The 21,122-nt window shown below is 42.6% G+C and overlaps 1 protein-coding gene and 1 long non-coding RNA gene across 5 annotated transcripts in view; one reads left to right on the forward strand and one right to left on the reverse strand.

Annotated features, from left to right (window-relative positions):
• The window catches only part of UHRF2 (ubiquitin like with PHD and ring finger domains 2), a 97,518-nt gene extending 87,461 nt beyond the window's left edge, over positions 1–10,057 (reverse strand). For 2 of the 4 annotated variants that reach the window (XM_037373081.1, XM_037373080.1), the window contains exon 1: positions 9,414–10,057. In XM_037373081.1, coding sequence (XP_037228978.1) covers positions 9,414–9,566 — 153 coding nt within the window. In that variant the 5' untranslated portion in view covers positions 9,567–10,057. The remainder of the gene's footprint in view (positions 1–9,413) is intronic. The other 2 variants (XM_037373083.1, XM_037373082.1) reach the window with 2 other exon arrangements.
• Positions 10,058–10,372: 315 nt separating this feature from the next.
• LOC119141171 lies at positions 10,373–16,816 on the forward strand. Its single transcript, XR_005101863.1, has 2 exons — positions 10,373–10,565; positions 14,225–16,816. It is a non-coding gene; the product is annotated as an uncharacterized LOC119141171 (long non-coding RNA).
• Positions 16,817–21,122: the final 4,306 nt, after the last annotated feature.

A 21,122-nucleotide genomic window follows, 5' to 3' on the forward strand; every position in this document is an offset into this window, starting at 1 on the left:
ACAAGACCACTTCTGAAAAGCGGGCTTGATTATACTACCTCTACATTTTAAATAAAATTTTCGGCATATACATTGTGTAGTCACAAAGACACCCTGTACATATGGTTTCCATCCTGGCACTCAATGTTTTCTCTCCTTTCATTACTGTCACTGCCATTTTTTTTAAAGATCCTAACAGACGCCAAACAGCAAAACCTATCAGTCTCATATAAAAACTAACTATAATAAAAGGTTTACTTTCCTAAATTGAAAATAACTTTAATCTTGCTTGGAGAGAAATACCAAAGAAACCCTAGGACATCTGTATTGGTACTTTTTGTCCTTTGCTCTGTAACAGGCTCCTCAATGAAAGAAAAGCTCAAATAGAAACAGACTGAGACTTTACAAACATGTTTCTTGCTTGCCACTAGAGGCACCATAATCTAAAGTTTCATATTAAAAGTCCCAGGAAGACAATCTGTTCTCCGAGATTCACATTAAATTTTTATTTCTTAATAGTTTGAACTTCATAGCTTACTGTTAAAAATAAACACAGATGCAAATAGCAGATCATGGACTCATTTCAAGAAGGAGAATTTGCTCATTGATAAAAAAAGATAAAAATCATTGCTCTGTCTTATTCACTCCCTCCTCTTAGTACTCTGTAGAATTATGGATCATGTAAGTAGGTGAAACATCTAGACAAGCAAGTTCACTGACAAGACTCTAGACTAGACCCATATCCCTCCAGAATAGAACATAGGCAGATCACAACATTTTAAAAAACAGTAACCAAACTAGTTCTTAAGTGTGTGGAGAATATGGTCCAAATTAAGACTCAGTTCTGTCCTTCTCCTCTCACGCAATTCACATTTCAAAGCAGCCTAGTATCTGAGAAAGGTTCTTCTACAGTTACAGTGACAACCAATGAGTTTGATTGTAGCACAGGGTAAATGTGCTGCTTCAACTCTCCACAAACAGCAAGTTTGGCATGCTACACAAAGCCACAGAACCTAGAAAAAAATAACAGAACCTTGTTGCTGACACTGTCTGTAATTACATCAATCTCAATACAAACACCATGATAAATGTACATTAGTCATCTGCATATTCAATCAACGAGACCAGCCTTCCTAAGAAGAAATTCACACTCTTCCTGAAGTTCAGGAATTAAGTACAGAAGCCTCAATTTTAAAGCCATGTTCTCCAATAAAACAGCATTTTTACACTGTTACTACAAAATTATTTGCAGACTCTACCAGTGATAACACATTTTACCTTTTGAAATTCTAATGCAAAAAAGATTCCAGTGTACAACACTAGTGCCAACAGGAAAACAGCTGGAAGTCAAGAGCTCTAAGAAAAGACTTCTTGATTTATTCAGATCAAGGTGAAGGCAGCCATTTGCAGTCTCAACCAATGACTTCTACAGGCTTCAAGTCTGCACCTCTTTCAAGTTAAAACTTTTTAACAATAAGTTCAGACTTCAAAGATTATTTCTTCCTTTATCAATGGATGAGATACAGAAAAAACCTGTTAATTTAGATATGACATTTTCTTCTTGGATGCAATTCTAAATCCCATTAAAGAAACATTTGCTCATTAACTTCTAGTTGGAGATGAAGTCAGAGCAGTAAGGTTTCTCTCTCCTGCAGTTCTCAGGAGTCTTCTAATTAAGTAAATAGAAGTTTATGGTGTCTTCTGGCTGATATTCAGGATTAACTGATGCTTTGGTAACAAAAAAAAAAAAAAAGTATGCCAAAATATAAAGCTGCACTGACATTCTTAGAAGCATGGAAACACTCAGTTCATCTCTGTGCTGATCAGATGAGTGCTCAACTAACTCATGTATGATGGTATGGGCTTCTATAGCACACGGTAATAAATTTAGCAACAGCAGAGCCAAGGAGAGCAAATGACTAACTGTGATTTTTAAGAATACCTGTAATGAAGAACTGGTTATTATCTGAACCTTCCATAATCAACAACAAAAGTCTAAAAAAAGAAATACATGCAATAGCCAAGTATGTCAAGGAAGCTATTTTTACATGATTTAACAGTTAAATGATTAGGAATAGAGATCCAGTTAACAGCTTTTAAAGAAGAGAATCATGCCATAATTTCCATCAATATAAATTATACAAACATTTGATCACACTTCATCACTGGAAATCCTCATCATCTAGTTGTCAGTGTAGAAACCATTTTGCGTGATGGAGCCCAGCTTTCCTGGAGATGCCTGCTCATGGGATGCAGCAAATGAACTCCTTGTTTTGCTTTGCTCATATGCATAGGTTTTGCTCTACCTGTTAAACTGTCTTTACTGCAACCTGATACAAGAATTGTTTACTTTAAAGAAAACAGGAAAGAACCTGAAAAACAGAGGATGTTAATCAGCCCTTACAGTTACCATGATATGGCCTTGGGAGAAGGAATAGACACCAGAAATAGATGAAGCTAAGAAATAACCAAATAAACTCAAGGAGAACCAAATGGTTCATGAAACCAAACAGAAAATTACTTGGAACCACATGTGAACTACCTCGATTAGTATATTAAAAGATCCACCCTCGAGCAAAGAGAGACCCCTGCTAACCAAGCCAAGCCACCTCCCCACAGAATGTGCCCAGTAAAAAGAAAGAACGCTGTACCTTTAAATGGAGACGCTCGTGAGAACCAGCGAGAACCAAGTGTGACTAAATCTAAACAATTGTTCAAAGTGTGTAAAATGTTTTAGCATGCATTAGGAGGTGCTCTAGCTTTATGGATCTACCACCCAGCACCCATCTCTGCGCAAACATGCAGTAAACAAGTACCTCAGCTCTCTGTGTGGATCTGCTCTTGCACACCAGGTGAAGAACTCAGATTTGGGACAAATCCATGAGCTTCCCCACTTTTACCAGCCTGATTCTCTCCCCCATCGCACCGGAGGGGAGTGAGCAAGCAGCTGTGCGGGGCTTAGCTGCTGACTGAGGTTAAACCACTGCAGCCATGCATCAGGTGTGTTCTGCATCTAAGGGTTTGTGGTTGTTGGTTTTTTTAATATAAAAAGGAACAGTTTTCAAGAGCTTCCAGATTAATTAAAATAGTAAAATTGCTAGATTATCTTAACTAGATTGCACAAATATACATGCCACAAAATATAGCCTTAAAGCTGGCCTCAATTTCTTTCAGGTTATATTATGTTTTTCCAGCTTCTTAATACTGAAGTCATGCATACAGAACAGTATGAAGTATTCTGTTTTCACATATATTTCAGCTTTTCCTTGAGTTTGTTAGGTGCTTTGAATAACAAAGATAATGGTACCACGGACTGATAGGTTGCATTAGTAGCTTGACAGTAAAAATTTAAAAAGAAGCTGATTTCAGTAATCTTCTGCAATCATATAAAAAACTTGCTAACAGGGCTACCAAACCTACTGCCAGATAAGTTCAAAGTATACTTCATGAATGTTTTGGTCATTCTGGAATGCAGCCTGATCATATCTACCCTGAAGACTCCAGAAGACTCTCTCTTGTCAAGCTACACAGCTACTTGCTACCAGCCTCAACAAAGAATAGCTATCACTTCCTTCCCAAGACTTCTTCAAACTATTTCTCCAAAACGTAAAACTTAACTGCTCCAGTTGAAGATTTCTCACACCCAGAATCTGCCTGAAGCATATGGGGTTTGGACAGCTTCAGCTGAAAATGTTTACAATTTTCCAAATAAAATAAAGCTGAGAAAAGATTGTGTTAAGTAACTTTTTTTTTTTTTATGACTAGGTTTAGCACTCCCATTTTTCGGGAAAGACACCACAAATAATCCTTTTCTATCCTTTTCTATTTCCAGAGGAAATTCACCCAGGCTGGAAATATTTAAGGCGGCATTAAACACAGTTTACAAACCTAAAGCTTAAAAGCTTGAACTTCACACAAGATTCTATCCACTACTCACATGCCAGTCCAAGTCAGCAAAAGTTAGAGGTATCATGTAGGAAAGGCTATAGGTAAATCAAGGCATATCCTATTGCCAGATTTGTAACTCCGTGTTTCACTGAGGCTGCTATATCACAAGGATGCACTCATGAAGAACTAAAGCTCATCCACTCCTCCTACATGTACTGTCTCAGTAAATCCACAGAAATTAAACCCGTGAGCATTACAAACTAAAGAGTCAACCTGCACAACTACGTAACACAATGCATACTACCATACATTTTTGTGCATAAAAGCAGAACTGTGTTTCTTCCAGTGAAGTAAGCCTGACTTCCAACTTTCACATCAAGTAAATAAATGGCTTCAATACTTTCACATCTACCTGCTGACTTGAGTCTCCCATGAAACAGGTTTGGAGTGTCTCCCTCACCAACAAGATTAATGACTTCAAAAGCAATTCCAGTCACTGCCTTTTTACATACACTGGCAAGAAACACTTGGACTCCAACATCCTTCTTCCCTGACTCTGGTAAGCACTACGGTAAAGCCACTTGAGATAATGGTTTCTTCAGCAACAGCCATTTACAAGTTTCCACTGAGTTCAAATTCCAGCAGGGTGGGAGAGGATGATGGAAGAAGCCGACACAAGATTTTATTGGTTTCTATATTCTATAAACCATACATCTTGCTGAAATACAACAGTGCGCAAGTTTTGTTCTATGTGAAACATAACTTGGTATTAATATCCCTACAGTCTTCTGGACAACCTTAAGTTCTCTGGCAAGTTTTCAAACTTAAACTTCAACACCTTCTCCTCTAGTCCAATTACAGAGGTGTTTAAGGCTTTCGAAAAATTTGAGTATCCTTGGGAACGTTGAGACCAGCACACTGGTGACCCTGATCCTATTGCTGGGAATGCTGAATGTGGTTCAAACCTTGCTGTGAATTAAGTAAGTAGCTGCGGCTATTCCAGAATCCACAACAAGCACTACAGCTACTCAAACCCATTCATGGGATTGCTTTTGCTCGAGGACCTGTGTGCACTTTGTGGGTAATGAGTGAGGATGGGGAAATTGGATGTGTGCCTCAAGGGGATTTGGTTTTGGATGAAAACAGCCAATGTATGATGTTAATGGCTAGACACTATCATATACTGACACTTCTATATGTCCACCACTGCACTGGGCACCTTGCCGTGCCGGTCTCTGCCATTCCTGATTCAGAGATCTGAACCTGACTCTCTCCTGATTGCCACATCAATGAAAAATTAACTTGAACTTTTAACAAAACTGGATCAGCACAACTGTAACTGATGGCTTCAAGATACAACAACCCAACAGCTCGCACCACCTTTCTTGCCCTGAAAAACTGTTATAACACATGTAGCCCAGTATCATGGACTAAATGAACTCAACAGATTTTTTAGAGGGAGAGTCCATAGACTAAAAGAATGATATCTGTGTGTTTGTATTAAAAGACAGGAAAGGTGACAACATATCGGAAAGCATAGCATGACATAAATTGTATGGAATGACAGCTGGATACTATCCTGGTTTCGGTTGGGATAGTTGATCTTCTTAGTAGCTGGTGTGGTGCTGTGTTTTGGATTTGGTGTGAGAATAATGTTGACAGCAACAACTAAAAACATCAGTATGTTAAGTAATGTTTATACTAAGTCAAGGACTTTTCAGTTTTTCAGGCCCTGCAAGCACAAAGCCTGGAGGGGCACAAGAAATTGTGAGGGGACACAGCCAGGACAGTTGACCCAAACTAGCCAAAAGGATATTATTCCATACCATAAAACACCATGCTCAGCATACAAACTGGTGGGAGTTGGCTGGAGGGGACCAATCACTGCTTGAGGACTGGCTGGGCATCAGCCAACAGGTGATGAGCAATTGTATTGTGCATCACTTGGGTTTTTTCCCTTCCCTTTGGATTTTTACTTCTCCTTTTCATCATAATTTTATTTTATTTATTTATATATTATTATATATAGTATATATTATATTTATTTTATATTATTAAATTGGTTTTATCTCAGCCCTTGAGTTTTACCCTTTTTCCCCCAATTCTCCTCCCCATCCCATTGCAGGGGGGACAGGGCAGGGAGCAAGTGAGCAGCTGCCTAGTACTTAGCTGCCAGCTTGGAAAAAAATGAGCAGGTGTTGTAGTTTAACCCAACACTGTTACTGAAAGCTAGAAATCTCACAATGACTATAGCTTGGTCCTACAGAAAATCTGCTTTATTAGGTCAAGATGCCAAGAATTTGTTTACTATGTCTCCTTCACTTTCACGAATGAAACTGAGAATTTCTTTTCTCATCAAGAAATGCTATGTAGTCCAATTAGGACAGGGAGAGAGTATGCTGTCAGAAGACAGACTGTCCTGTGTTGCTTTTCTGTATTTTAGAAGAACTCCACACAATGCATTTGAATTTACAAGTTTACTCACAGTTAATACTTAACAACACAAACCATTAGATGAGAATAGTCTATGGTGGAGAAGGTTAAGATACAATTTATTCCAACATAAGGAAATACTTGTGTCCCTTCAAGAAACTCCTTCCAGCCAATGATCCAACTTCTTCAACAACGAAAGCAAGAGACATCACTGCAGGTTTCTATGTTCAGTTAGACCTCTCTGCAGACTCAGCTATTGCACAGTAGAGAACTATGCATACACTACTATTTCCTTTCCTCAGAAAGTTCTACTTTGATCTACAGAATGACTTGACTTCTTTGTCTGCAGAAGTGTGGATCCCCAGACTCCAGGATGTCCTCACAGACCAGATGAAGTTAGAGTAATACTGTCTTGCTCACTCTTCAGTGCCACATGTGCCTGGCTGCAAAAGTTGAAAACCGGAAACCAGTCTGTTTAACCAAGTAGTACTCTTCCTGGTTTTACAAGGAAATAAAAAAAAAACACCAACCCACAAACCAGTAATACAAAGTACTACATTAATCACAGCACTAGGTTTTCATCAGTAGTTTCAGGTAATTTTAACCCTTTAGGAACAGGAGCGTGAAGTAGTGCCCACTTAAGGTCCTGCATTTCCACCTGAAGATCAGACAACAGGAAATTACAGTTTACCACATCTACTACAGGAACTGGACACAGACATCCCTAAAGAACTGCTAAGTAACATCTCTAGCTCAAAATGTTAGTTGAAGCTGTTCTCGATGGCAAGCTAAGAACATTGTTATTGAAATTGCTGAAATTCAGCCCATAAGCAGTGACTCACTGAGGTTTCTGTATCCCTACAACCTCATATGCCTCCCATTTCTAGGAGGTTATTTACCCAGTCTTCTGGCAACCACCACGTACTAGGTTCCAGTATTTCTAGAAGTTCAGAGAAACTACAGCAAGCAGTACTCTCCAGCAAGATCACAGTTCTACCAGCAGACTGTAGAGATTTAACCATACTGAGTACTAACCAGATAAAATAGGAAAAGAGTTTGGAGTAGATTTTTTTACCAACACAAGCAGGAATCTTCCGTTTTTCCATGTTTCCATCACACTATGCTGCTTTCTATTGGCATCCCATTTAATTGAAATGCCCTTTTGTAATCTATTTTTATCATAGCCCTGAGAGAGTTGAAGTTGTTTAGTTTCCTTTGCTCATGTCTCTCAACATCCAGTTGTACTTGTGCAAGACCAATCCTGCTGACCTTTTTTCCACTTACTAGCACTAAGGGACCAGAAAGGCAATCCATAACCATCAAGGAAACTTCAGAATTAATTATGGTAATTGCAAGAAAATAGACATAAATGGCAACTGAAGCTGTAAAAAAGAACTCCCTAACTCTTCACTGAACACAATCTCAACTACGTCCTGAACTGGATAAACCAAGTACTAAGTTCACAAATGCTGCTCATGTAGGCAACTTAATCTATAGTATTTCACTATTCTGCTTTCTCAAGCAAGACATCTGTTAACTAAAATGTCAAGCTAATTGGTCTGGCCACTGACAGACTGCATAGAAAAGCACAACTCACTACAGGCACGGTCTTCCCTGCTTCTTGGGTAAACCTTGTGTCCCACACTGCACTGAAACAGGTGGTGTGCTGGCACAGCAGCACAAAGCTAAAGAGGTTACACAACCTCAAGACCAATGTTCCTTGATTTGGTCCTTTCAGCACAACATGAGGTTGTTTGTAATGGTCTTGATGGACTCCTAACAAATGCTCACTCTCACGCACCTATAAAACACAAAAATCTACTAATTTGCTATTGGGTTCACAACCTAGGCTTAGCATCTAGCCACTAACGCTTACCTCCTAGTCATAGTTAAATTTCTATTTTTTACTTTTTTTTTCCACCCTTGTTTGTAAAGACACACACTTGGGTCTCTCTTGAGGCAGAAATCTCACTGCCTTGCGTTGCTCTGTTTAGGCGAACACTGCAACACACATCTGTGGTAAGAAGGTGCACCTTAAGAGACACTCTCCCTGAAACACACCACACATCCAGTATCTTTCTTGTCAGGTCACAGCTGTGCCTCTCAACGACTCAAGCGCCTCGTTTACGTAAGGCAGCTTGAAAGGTTACACCCCTCAGCAACAAAAATACGACCCGAGGCAATATACTCGGAGCAGAACGTACTTGGCACCGGAGGGAGGGTATCAGCTCGCAGCGGGCTTTCAGCCAGCCACCCCGGTGACGACGATGCCCGGTCGGGGTGAAGCGCCCCTCCACACGGCCAGCAGCCGCCCCCAGCCCGCCCGCCCCACGCGCACAAGTTGTGCCCGCGCAAACTAACCCCACGCCGCCGCCCCCCGGCCCGGCCGCCACGGGCTCGCCCCCGGCCCCCCTGCGGCGAGGCGGTGGGAGAGGACCACAGCCGGCGGGCCCCGAAAACCGTTACTCCGCCGCGCCGGGGGCACGGGCGCGCCGCACCGAGCCCGCAGCGGGCACCGCCGGCGCATCGCACCGCACCGCCCCTCCCCGCCACGTGTGGGCCCGGCGGCGGCGCTCCGCCGTGGAAACCGCCCGTGGGGCAGCCGCGCCACACGCTTCCCGCCCGCCCCGCCGAGGCGGTGGCAGGGCGGGCGGAGGGGAACGGACGCTCCGCTCCCGCGGTCGGGGCGGGGAAAGGCGAGCGGAGGGGCTTGCCCGCAGCCCCCCGGCCGTCTGTCACTTAGGTACGATAAAGGCAGGGGCCGGGGGAGGAGCCTCCCGCGGTTCAGGTGGGAAAACAAACACACAAAGGGGCCTCGCCGGCACCCGCTCGCCCTCGGGGAAAAAGGCGGGCAGGAGGGCGCGGGCAAAGCCAGCGCGGGGTCCCAGAGCCTCCGGACGCCCGGTCTCCCCCCTGCCCCCTAACTTCCCTCTAGGCCCGACGGGACGGGAGTAAACAAAAGCCGGAGCCAGAGGACGACACATGGGTGGAGACGGGGACATCCGCGCCGGCCCGCAACAAAGGGCCGAGGCCGGGAGGGGACGCGTGGAGCAGGGGGGAAGCCCCCAACCGCCCGCACCCCCGCCGCCCGGCTAAGGGCGTTCCCGCCTCACCTGCTTGCCCCGGTAGAAGAGGCGCTGGCGGTCGGGGCTCACGCGGAAGGTCTCCTGGATCTTCTCCCGCAGGCACTCGATCTTGGTAAGGCGGCTCAGGTCGTCGATGGTCTGGGTCTCGGTGCCGTCTATAGTGCGGACCTGGATCCACATGGTGCGCTCCCTGCCACTCGCTCGGCCGGCCGCGGGGAAGGGAGGGAAGCCTGGGGCACGGGTGGCAAAGGGCTCCGCTCCCCGGGAGCGCCTCTGCGGCGTGCGAGGGAGAAGAAGAGGGGGCCGGGCGCTTCCCCCGCTCTTTGTCTGGCTCGGTGGGGCAGGATTTTCAAATGCCGCGGAACAGACACGAGCCTCCCCGCCCGCCGGGCCGCCGTCCTCGCTCGGAGGGGTGCGGAGGGGGAAGGAGACCCGAGCCGGTCCCCGCCGCTTCCCGATGGCCCGCGCTGCACGCCCCCCGAGGCGGCACAAGGCGAGGCGGAGTCTGGCGGGAACCGCCGCAGCCCGGTCTAACGGGCGCCGCCGGGAGCCATCTCCCGACTCCGGGGAGTGTTTACCAGGCGCCGCCGCTCTCACATGGAGGTCACGGCGCCAACGCTGATCTCGCGAGAGCCCCCGGCCTCGGCCGTAAAGAGACAACAACACCGGGGCGGAGAGAGCGCGGCGAGCGGCCGCCACCACGCCCCCTCCCCCGCGCTCGCGCCGGCCGCCCTCTCGCCGCATTCGGCACGGCGCGCGGCCCCGCCCACGCGCTCGCGAGCCCCGCCCCGGGCCCCGCCCCCCGCGCGCTGCCCGCACGCCGCGCGGTCGCGGGCCGGCGGCGGGCGCCAGGTCTGCGGCGGGGGAGGGGCTGGCGCGCGCCGGGGGAGCGGGAGCTGGCGTCGCCATGGCTGCGGCGGGGGCGCGGTGTGGCCGGCCGCCTCTCGGGGCGGGAGCCTGCTGCAGGCCTGCGGCCTAACGCGGCCCGCGAGCCGCCGGCGGAACGGTGCCCGCTCCCTGACACCCGCGCCCCGGCGCTTCCACGGGCGTCAAACGTCCGCGCGGCCCGGTGTAGCTCTGCCGGAAAAGCTGGGAGTAGGCCGGGCTGCGCCCCTCCCGTTAGAAATGAAAACACGGGGCAGACTACGAAAGGCGAGCCTCGTTTGTGCTTCGAATCTGGTACGGGCTTGACTTTCTGTATTTCTGTAAATCGGGTAATTCTGCAAATTAACGTCAGAAAAATCTGGATTCACCATGCTGTTGTGGGCAAGCCCTGGCAGGCAGCTGGGCCCCACTCGGGCACTCTGTCACTCCCTCGCAGCCAGGTGGGAGTCAGGAGGGCAAAAGTGAGAAAACGCTGGTCAAGATAAAAGATGGTTCAACAAGTAAAGCAAAACCTGTGCACACAAGCAAAGCAAAATAAGGAACCAATGCAGTACTTCACTTCAGCAGGTAGATGTTCAGCCATTTCTAGGAAACCGGAGCTTTGTCGCATCTAAAGATTACGCATCTAAAGGTTACGTAGGAAGACAAAGTGTCGTAACCCCTAACGTCCCACCCTTCCTCCTTCCCCCAGGTTTTATTGCTGAGCATGCTATGGTATGATTTGGGGTCAGCTGTCCCAGCTGCATCCCTTCCTAGCTTCTTGCATGCCCCCAGCCTGCTCGCTGGTGGGGCAGTGTCAAAAAACAAAATGTCCTTGATCAGCACCATAGCAACTGCTCTGAAGAAAATTCACTCCATCCCAGCCAAAACCAGTACACATGAATACTGGTAAAATGCTATAGAAATGTGTCTGATATAGGGCTTGCTAGAAACAAGGAGATGCAATAATGGATGGCTTTGGGAGGAATTCTGAGCAGCTTTATTGTCTAAGACTTTGGCAGCTGGATTAAAACACAGATTACAAGATCCGGATGACACCTGTTTTAGCTTTTTTGTACCAGGTTTTGTAAATACCACTGGCAGGGTGTTGTGTCAGGGGAAGAAACAGATCACAACCAACAGTTACTAGAACTCTGTTTATTAATTAGATTTACTATTAACCGGAGATAACTATTTGCATTGTACATGCAGGTGCTGCCTCACACAGTGCACACACTTGTGGTCACCCAACTGAAGCAGCAGTGGAGAGGGCAACCCCAGTAGCTCACTCAGGAGCCGGGCCTCGTACCCACACTCCAGGGGTCTGCAGCCAGCTGTGCACAGTCACACACAGGGTCCCTTCTTTCAGCAGGTGTGCTTATATACACTGCTCCGTGGTCTTTGTCCACCTGCAGCAGCTGCTGCCTTCTTGCATGTGGTGTGGGTTACATGACCCATCATGGGTGCAGTGTGTGCTGGGGACAGGTTCAGCAGCCCCTTGGTACCCCCGTCTTACCAGTTTTTGATCCAAGACCACTGTGAGTTCTTGGGAGGCTTTCAGATGCTGTCTCCCAGCATGTATTTTTCCCCTTTTCATCCTGATGTTGTCTGGTAACTATTTTTCCAACCACACACAGAGGCACCTATAAAGCCCACTTGCACAAACACGGCTTTTAAGACACAGTACGGTAGCAAAGTTTCCTGTATTTTCCTTTCAGGGCTGAGAAATCCCACTGCAGTTTTGAGTGAGTTACTTAAGGCTTAATTTTGGGATATTGAGCATGTGCAAAGGCAGCTGAACAATTCCAAATTTCTTAATTATTCTGTTAATCTGTTCCTTTTCTCTTCATCCTTCCAAATCTATCTCTGCTTTTGTGGTAGCACACAGCTTTCTTTACTGCCGCTGTTACAGCGTTTCACCAAATGGCCATTTGCACAAATTCAGAGTTTAGTTTTCATTTTGTCAGTAGTAACACAGTCTCAAACGCAAAGACTCTACTACACATGACCTTTTGTGATCTGTTGGCCACAGCCTTCTTGGCTTCACTGAAACATTCAGTGATTATTTAACACAGAGGTGTACAGTAAGCATGTGGTTTAATTGTCCTATCTGAAAAAAAGGATAAATGAAGCTGTCTTCAGCTTTACCTTTGTTACACTCCACCTCTACAGTAAAAGGAGCATAGTCTCACTATAAGCCCATTTCCAGAATACAGCCTTTCTGTTGAAGCGAGCAGTAGAATGTGTCTTGCAACAGGGAAGAAAGATCTGAAATAATTCTGACATGGGGTATGTTTTACCACCTTAGGGAGAAAGTATCAGTTTGTGCTAGGGAGAATTTATAGGATAGACTTCCTAGAAGAGAAGACATTCTTTGATACGAGCAAAGAAAATGAAAAAGCATCACATTGTTATACCACTATACCTGGAAATATTTTGTCTAGCTGGGATTGTAAAGGAGATCAGGTTGCTGGCACACAAGTGACTGGTTAGAAGGAGCAGTTAGCTGTGGAGTAATTATAGGTGGTTTGTTTCATAACATGCAGTATGTGCTGGAAACTATAATATAAAGCGAAAAAATTGTATAAAAATTCTCAACAAGGACTCTGAAAGCAAGTGTGAAAGTGGACAGTTATTGCAGAGGTTAGAGAAAAAGAAAGCTTGATATTTAGAAAGCAATAACATCCTCTTTGGGATATGGTTATGCTGATGAGGAAGTTAGGTATTGGTAAAGGAGAAACTGAGTAGCATAGTACACGTGATGGACTGGGGTGATGGTAGCAGAAGAATTACTAGAATTGTCAAAAAAAGTGGAATCATTCACCTGGTGTGCAAAAGCCAGTTGACATACAGAGTCAAGGTATTTCTTTATTACAGATTTGCGCAAAGCTGGGAGCTAGGTGGTATTCCACAAAGCAAGCCCAAAACTGAGAAGAACATTTATACAGTCTAGTTATACATACATGTTTTCGAACCTCTACCTAAAAGATACTATTTATTGGTAATTAGTTTTTCACTGTAGCTTTCTATTGGTCTGTATATCTCACACTTCAGTTTAAAGTTACAGTGTATTTTTAATTCACTACACATCCGAGGGAGTTGGGGGGGTGGGTCTTGTAATCCTGAATTGAGTCAGTGGTCACAGTCTCTCCCCGCCCCCCCCCCCCCCCCCCCCCCCCCCCGCCTTTGCCTTTCCCCTCCTTACAGTTCCATTCTGCCGACTTCTTGTCCTTGTTGCAGCCGGCTGGCTGTTGGCACCTCCTGGGCAGAATGTTCCCTGCACCAGGCTTGTAGTTCTCCTTCCAGGGCACAGCCATCAATACAGAGCTACAGAGATGTGACTAACCTAACTTCACTAGAAGAAGAGATTAATTTCATGTTGACAACAGTAAGATAATGGGGATAAAATGCATAGCTAGACATCAGAATGAACAGGACAGAGAGGAAAGGAGTCAAGAATGTGAAAGTAAAACATGGGACTGGTGAGGAAAGTGCAAAGATGTAATTGGAAACAAAACCAGAAAACAGTGACAAAAAAGTATAAATGCATAGAAAAGGAAAAATTGAAATGAGATTTTAGGAAATAAGACAATGCTAGTTTTCTTAGAGGAAAACTATAAAACAAGAATGAGAAATTAAGTGAAAACTAAGTAAATTGAGAATGACATAACAGTAAGCATGAGTTTGTTTTGAATTTAAGGAATTTTTTAATGATTAAATGTTCAAAAGCAAACCATGATGTAAATCGGTTGTTTGGTTTTGTTTTTTTTTGAGATAAACTAGTTAACAGTTTAAAATTATGGGATGAAATATGGGGGCTATTAGAATGGAGCCTTTGCATGTGTAGACATTTTCATAATTTTCCATGGGTAGTTTGCTTTAGCATGTAAATAAAGATAATTACTTGCTTGAGATTTTATTGGTTCTGGTACTTGAAATTCTGTCTGAAATCTTAAAAATTTTATGTTTGTCAGTAGGAGACCTCTTGATGGAATGGCCTTGATGTGGATAAAGTCATGGGGATGGGCAGAAGAAGCCAGAGATGAGCTTGACGAAGAGACAAATGCATATGACACGTGGGGGGGGCATGAAAGAATGGAAGTGTAATACAGAGCAAAGGAAGCAGAAATAAGCCCCCAGAAGAGGGAAACATATGCCACTGAGATTTCAGGATGACCTGTGCAAGAGGAGCAGGAAGCCAGGAAAGAGAAGACAGAAAATCTTTTTACAGATTTATTTTTCTTGTGAGCTTTAGACCTGGAGCCTTTTGAAGACTTGTAGGCAATGTAATAAACTGTGTGAATGTTTCATTACTGTTTTGCTCAGATGTGCTGATGTGCCTTCCAGGGAAGAGGAAGAGAAGAAGGAAATGGGAACTTAGTAGAACTCCCGTGAAGTCAATGTGACTTCATTCCAGCACAAACATGTTGGGAGAGCAAACCAGGCTGGCTGACTTAATTAATTTTATTTAAACTTGATAAAGAGAGCAAAAGCAAATGCAGTATAGTTGTTGCTGATAACGTAGCAAGCATATGTAAGAATGGTAACCTATATGTAGAGATGACTGTTCTTTTCATCGTGTAAGGGGAGTTTTGAAATACAGGAAAGTCGTGACACTAAGAGTTCATAACATAACTTTAATTGATTATGATAGGAATAGAGAAAGATTTGATATGTATGATAAAACCAGTTTTCTATAGCAAGGCAGTTAAATAATAAATCATTTAATAACTGCTTAAGAAATTTAAATGCCAGGTAACACTACTAATGCTTAGTTGGTTAAGTGGGATTTTTTAGGAATGAAGGGTAAACTCAAAACTCATCATGTAAGCACAGAAGTTAGAAAATGAAGACCAGACCTGGTCAAAAATACCTACATTTTGTTATGTAGAAGGAGAGAGGCATGTCTAGTTTATGTCCTGTTCTCTGTTCTTTCTCTGGCTCAGAAGTCCCTTTAAGTTTGAGCCTCTATTATTTTAGAGAAGATATGAAAGGATGACATATACAGGGCCATTTAATACTTTCCACAGTACCATTATCTTTTATGTGGGTATTTCCTCTTTAAAAACCAGAGTGGTGTAGACACGGTCTTATCCTAGAGTAGTATCCAGTCTTCAAAACTTGGGCTAATTAGGAGGAAAAGCACCAAGGCCTTGGCTTTTTTTAGAAGTCTATGTGTTTTCTCTCCATGGTTTTAGATTTGTGAGATTCTTTTCTTACATTTCTTGATATTTTCTTAATTTTTTCTCAGTGTGACAGAATACTTTCCAAAGGTATAATAATTTTCAAAGGAAATATCAGAAACCTTTTCTGAAGCTGTAGAATTTATTGTGGTAGGCCTGGTGTTAGGATAGATAGGTTGCCCATTATAGATGTGTTTCCAAATAATGTCACTCTGTTGTTGGTGAGAATTAAAGCTATATGAACTTTTAGCTGGCGATCTTATGAGATAGCTCAGGCTAGCAAAATAAATTGGTAAGTATGATAGCAATTGATAACACCTTGATGTGACTAAAACTTGAACTTTACTGTAAGCTACTGTTCAATTGCATAATTTATAAAGAACATTCATTTTCTTTATAATCCAATCTTTCTATTTCCATCTGAACCTGTGTGATTCACATAATTGATTCCTATTGCTCTAATGTATTTTTTGCTTCAGGTGAGCATCCTGTGTTACCAGCAGTGTACATGCTACTGTTGTTGGCATTGCACAAGTAGAAGAGACACTGTTTTGGTCTCATAACTGAATCTGGAGCATTAGCAACTGGAAGCAGCTCATGAAAAGTTCTTAAAAGTATAGTGAATCAAGTCTTCCATTGGTTTTACTTGAAATTTTCCAGGGAAACATAAATTAGGCTATTGAGATAGACATTTCCATTAATTTCAAAGGAAAATTTCTATTGCATCTGGGCCAAACTTTGTAGAAAAGCTTATTTAAAATCAGTAGGGCATTTATAAAGCACTCTTGACTTATAATTTGATAAAATTACTCCTTGAAAACCAGTGGAGCATTCATATTGAATTTTCAGAAATGGCAAATCTATAGTTCATCTACTTTCATTTCAGTAAGTTTAGGTTCGTGAAGTAGAAGAACTTTACAGCTAGGTTTATTATATATGGGATAAGTAGAATAGCAGGAGTTTCAGCTTCAGCTTCCCAATTGTTTTCAAAGATCATTCCAAATCTTGAGGTTAAAGAACTACATCCTGCAAAATTAAATGGAACTGAGCACTCTAAAACCTTTTATGGTCTCCTGCGTGTTTCTGAAATCTCTAGGTATGCCATTCAACTCTTGTATAGTCAAAAAAAATAACCCTCGTCTCACCTTCCACACTCTGTAATGAACTGCATTTTAGTTAGTGAGCTGGCTGAAATGTGGAAATGTATCTCTGATTTGGGAGTATGTGAAAAATAATTGCAGTGAGAATTTTTACTACAAAAATAATAAACCTACAAACCCAGACTAATAGTGGAAACATCAAAGTAAATGTAATTATCTGGGTGTTGTGATATCCAGTGCTAATGTTATTTTTTAATAAAGTCTAAGAATTTGTTTGGTGTAAGCCATTGTAGACTTCTTGCATGATTACTGTTTTATCCATGTAACAAGGGACCTCTTGCATTCTTCTCCACTCACAGTAATGCAGAGAAAACTGTACTTCACCAGTTTTGCAGGTAACTTTTAAAGAAATTGGAAAGTAACCTTTTCAGTGGTTATATTAACCAAAAAGGATGCGTGGAAGCCTTTGTCACTAACATCCCTCAAGAGAAGTTTTCAAAATTTGGGAAGGCAATTTTTTAACCACATAAATCATATTTTTTCTACTAGAGCTATTTTTCCATACATGCAAAAGGACCCAAATTGAGACCCCATTTTGTCGCAGCACTCTCCAAACTAGCCGGAAGCAACAAGGTCTTTTACCATCTCATACCAGCACACTCTTCATGCCAGTCCCTCTGCTGCCTTCACCTAGTCTCTCCTCATCCAGGGTGTGCACACACACTTTCCCTCCTCTCTCTTCCTCGGCTGCTCTCTCTTCACTGGCTGCCCAACCTCTTAACAGAACCAGCCACACCTGTACCTTGTCTACGTCAGCCAACTCACCACCCCTGAAGCCAACCCACAGCTGTATATTATCAATGTTAATTAACCCAGCTTCATTCCTCTACACCATTTGTACAAACCTCATATGAAACTTTACCTAACATACTGTTTAGCATTGTCAGGACAGCTTAGTTTAACTAGGAGTAAGTACATAAAACTGCTTCTAGGATAATCTACAGAATAGAGAACCTGTCTTAGAAGACTAGGAGGGTTGACTTGCTCAAAGCTAAACACAACAGATGAACAAAATGAGAATAATTATGTGACCTCAGGTGCAGTGTTCAACAAGAACAAACTGAAGCTTCAGAAAATTTTGACTCATTTCGAGGTTGGCAGCTAAAACTTGGTTTCCAATGAGCAGAAGTTGAGGGCTAAAGGGAGGTAGTTATTTTTAGATCATCGTACAGCAGTAGTATTCTATATGGTTTTTTAACATCTGTAGCTTGCCAAACATATGAGATAAGTTTATATGGAAGTCACCTTCCAGCCTGATCTAGCATTTCACCCACAGCTGACCCAGCCTTTAGTGTAGGACATCACCCTTTGCTACTCTATTTCCAAAGTGAAACACTGACTTCATTTTACTGCCTTTGATTCTTTCTTATGTGTCTGTTAACCTAGGACTGAAGGTTCTGGTTTTGCGGTGATGTTAGTTACAAAAGGCAAAATTTTGTCACACTAGACTACAGCTTGAGTGTGACAGTAGGCTTTACGCTACATTACACGTGGCAGTGCAATGCTAAGCAAAAGGTAAAGTATAATACAATAATAGGTAGTAGTCACCTAAGTGAAATATAATGCAAGAATAGTAATAGTTAGCTATTACCTAATACTAGATAATTACTGAAAGAGTTATGTAATTGCTCATAGACCAAAATAAACAAAAGCAGAACTCCAGGTAGGCCAAAAAAAATCCAGGCATGTCTTAAGGCTTGCGTTGTTAGCTTAATACAAAGTCTGTGTCCTGTTACAAGCATTTGCGTGCCACATTTCCTGGACTTCAAGGCTACACCTTTAACATAACTACAGACTAAGCAAAGCACAGGAAACTCTGCACGTGAATTAACATTTGCAGTTGCTAATACTACTATCAGCATTAGTTGAGCTTGCAGGCCTCACATTTGCAGGATACGCATTCTCAGCTGAGAGTCAGGAGGAGGGAGTTTCCTTTGCCTGGGCCATGGTGTATTAACACTGCAGTGGCCATGCAAATTAAATCAGGGATTTTCTTTGTCTGAATTAGAAATGTAATTGTACTCTACATCCTAAGTATTTAACTGCCTCAGTACTTCCAGTGACAGAGCACGTGGGAATGGTTCAACGCTGCACAAAGGGAGGCTCAGACTGAACATTAGGAAGTATTTATTTACCAAGAGGGTGGTCAAGCCCTGGAACAGGCTTCCTAGAGAGGTGGGCAGTGCCCCAAGCCTGTCAGTGTTTAAGAGGCATTTGGGCAATGCCCTTAATAACTTGCTTTAACTTTTGTTCAGCCCTGAAGTGGTCAGGCAGTTGGGCTAGGTGATTGTTGCAGGTCTCTTCCAACTGAAATACTCTATTCCATTCTATTCCATTTAGAGCATATTACTATGCCCACCATGACAAACCAATTGAAAAAAAATATCTGTGAGACAGAGTAAGCACCTTATTTTGTTAAATAATGGCCATTCTGATGACTGCTTGCACATAAGTTCTCTGTAATTTATTCCACTGTCTGATTATAAACTTAAATATATGAAACTTTCATAGCTGTATGCAACGTTATACACATAGCTGGTATTCATAGCTGGAGCCACAATAGACTCAGCCCTACAAAAACAGAGACAAGTAGGTGTAGTATAGTTCAACTAACCTTACATTACTTAAAAATGTCTTAGTGACAAGTGCAAGTATCCTATCAGCCTCTTGCAGTAAGGTAGATATTGAAGCCTTTTGGTAGAACAAATACATTATTCCAGACGGAGAAGACAATATATACCCGCATTTTTGGTCCCATATCTTGCATCCCATTCCTGGACCTCCTCTGCTTTTTTTCTGTCTGTGAGCATCTGGAACTTTGTCCAGTTTTATTCTGAAGACTGCCTGCCTATTCCACACTGGAAAGTAAAGGTTTTTATTTTCTGTTAGAATCAAGTCTCACCACTGTTGCTTCAGCTGTCCTGTATATGTGTAATTAAAGACATTTTCTGAATTTGTATTCAATATGCTTTGCATGTAGACAGGATTTTGCCTCTGTTTATGTTATAATAACATTGATTCTCTGCTTCCATCTTAATTTACCTTATTTCATTCTATAAGTAGTCTGCTCTGCTAAGGAAGGACTTACAAACTAGGCTCAGCCTAACCCTGTAGCTGAGCTGGCTATTCAGGGAGCTCTTCTCATTTTTGTGGAATCTGGCAGTTGTAATAAATAGGTTGACGTTTTCTTTAACTAAAATGTCTGTCTAAATACAATAAAGTATCACTTCCTAGAGGGACTGTAAGACAGTCCTTCCAGCTGGTTAATTGAGCTTGTGTAAATTAATGTGATTTTGGTTTGCAGTGATGGCATTCTGAGCATTTATATGTCCAGTGCCATATAAAACTACCAACATTCTATACACCATGGCTGCCATCCTTCATTTCTGAAAAAAGGTACATTTTTTATAACCCCATGGTGCACATACTTACATGTGTATGTTGAATGTCATTGCATTCAACATACACAGAGTGACACAATCAACATATCAGATAGTAACTATAAGCTATTAAAACAAGACTGAAAAAATAGAGTGAATGTTGAATGCTATAGTGACATTACAATGTTCAGTAAAATAGTTCTTGGACATGGGTGGAGTTTTATGAGTAAGGGATGTAATATGGTTTCCCAAGAGAATGAAGTTGTGACTGGGGACAGAATCAGCCTATTATCCACGTTATTATTGTGATGCTTTTATTTTAAAATGTTGTTTAGTTGTCTGGTATTTAAAGGAATTAGCTGGGACAAAAAGGAAGAATTAAGTAATTTTATAGTTCCATGGGATATAGACTAGAAATCTAAGAAATCTTAAGAAATTTTTTGGAGACATTCAGGAATTTTGTAACCCACGTAGGTGATTTTATCAGGTAGTAGACTTTGCAATAAAAATCTCTTTAGGGATACTGCTAAACATGCAACCAAATGAAAAAAGAGAAATAAAAAAGGCTTTAGCTTTTCAACACAGGACACGTGTTTGCGTTACACTTTACGCACGATAACTGAAGACCCTGCCTTGTGTTAAATTGTGGAGATCATACGATCAGAGATTTTACCACCTGATCTAAAACTAATACATCAGAAAATTCCATGTAATCAGCTGTCTGATATGACATATCCTGCAGTAACATTATTGCTAGATCTTACTAAAGAAAGGAGTGAGTAGGTCTGTCTGGTTTAGGGTCAGCTTGCTGTTAAATATGATGTGAATCCACTACTACAAACTCAAACTCCTGCAAGGACCAAAGTGTGCACTGACCAGCACCTTTCCTTTTTATCATTCTTGACTCCCACAAGCCGTGGGAGCCACTCCCAGAATGACATGTTCCTGATTTTTCTTTTCCACGCTGCCTTTGCAAGGTTTCTAAGGACAATGGATTGCTTAGCCTTAGGATGGCTACGTCTATCACTTGCTGTAATGCATGGTAAGAGGATGTAAGGGCCAGAATATAACCCAATCCATTTTAAACTAATTAATTTTAATTTTTTTTTTTTGCTGGTATACTCTGTGGATTTGGGGTTTTTTTGTTGT

The sequence above is a fragment of the Falco rusticolus genome, chromosome Z, assembly GCF_015220075.1.
Source record: "Falco rusticolus isolate bFalRus1 chromosome Z, bFalRus1.pri, whole genome shotgun sequence".
Taxonomy (NCBI): Eukaryota; Metazoa; Chordata; class Aves; order Falconiformes; family Falconidae; genus Falco; species Falco rusticolus.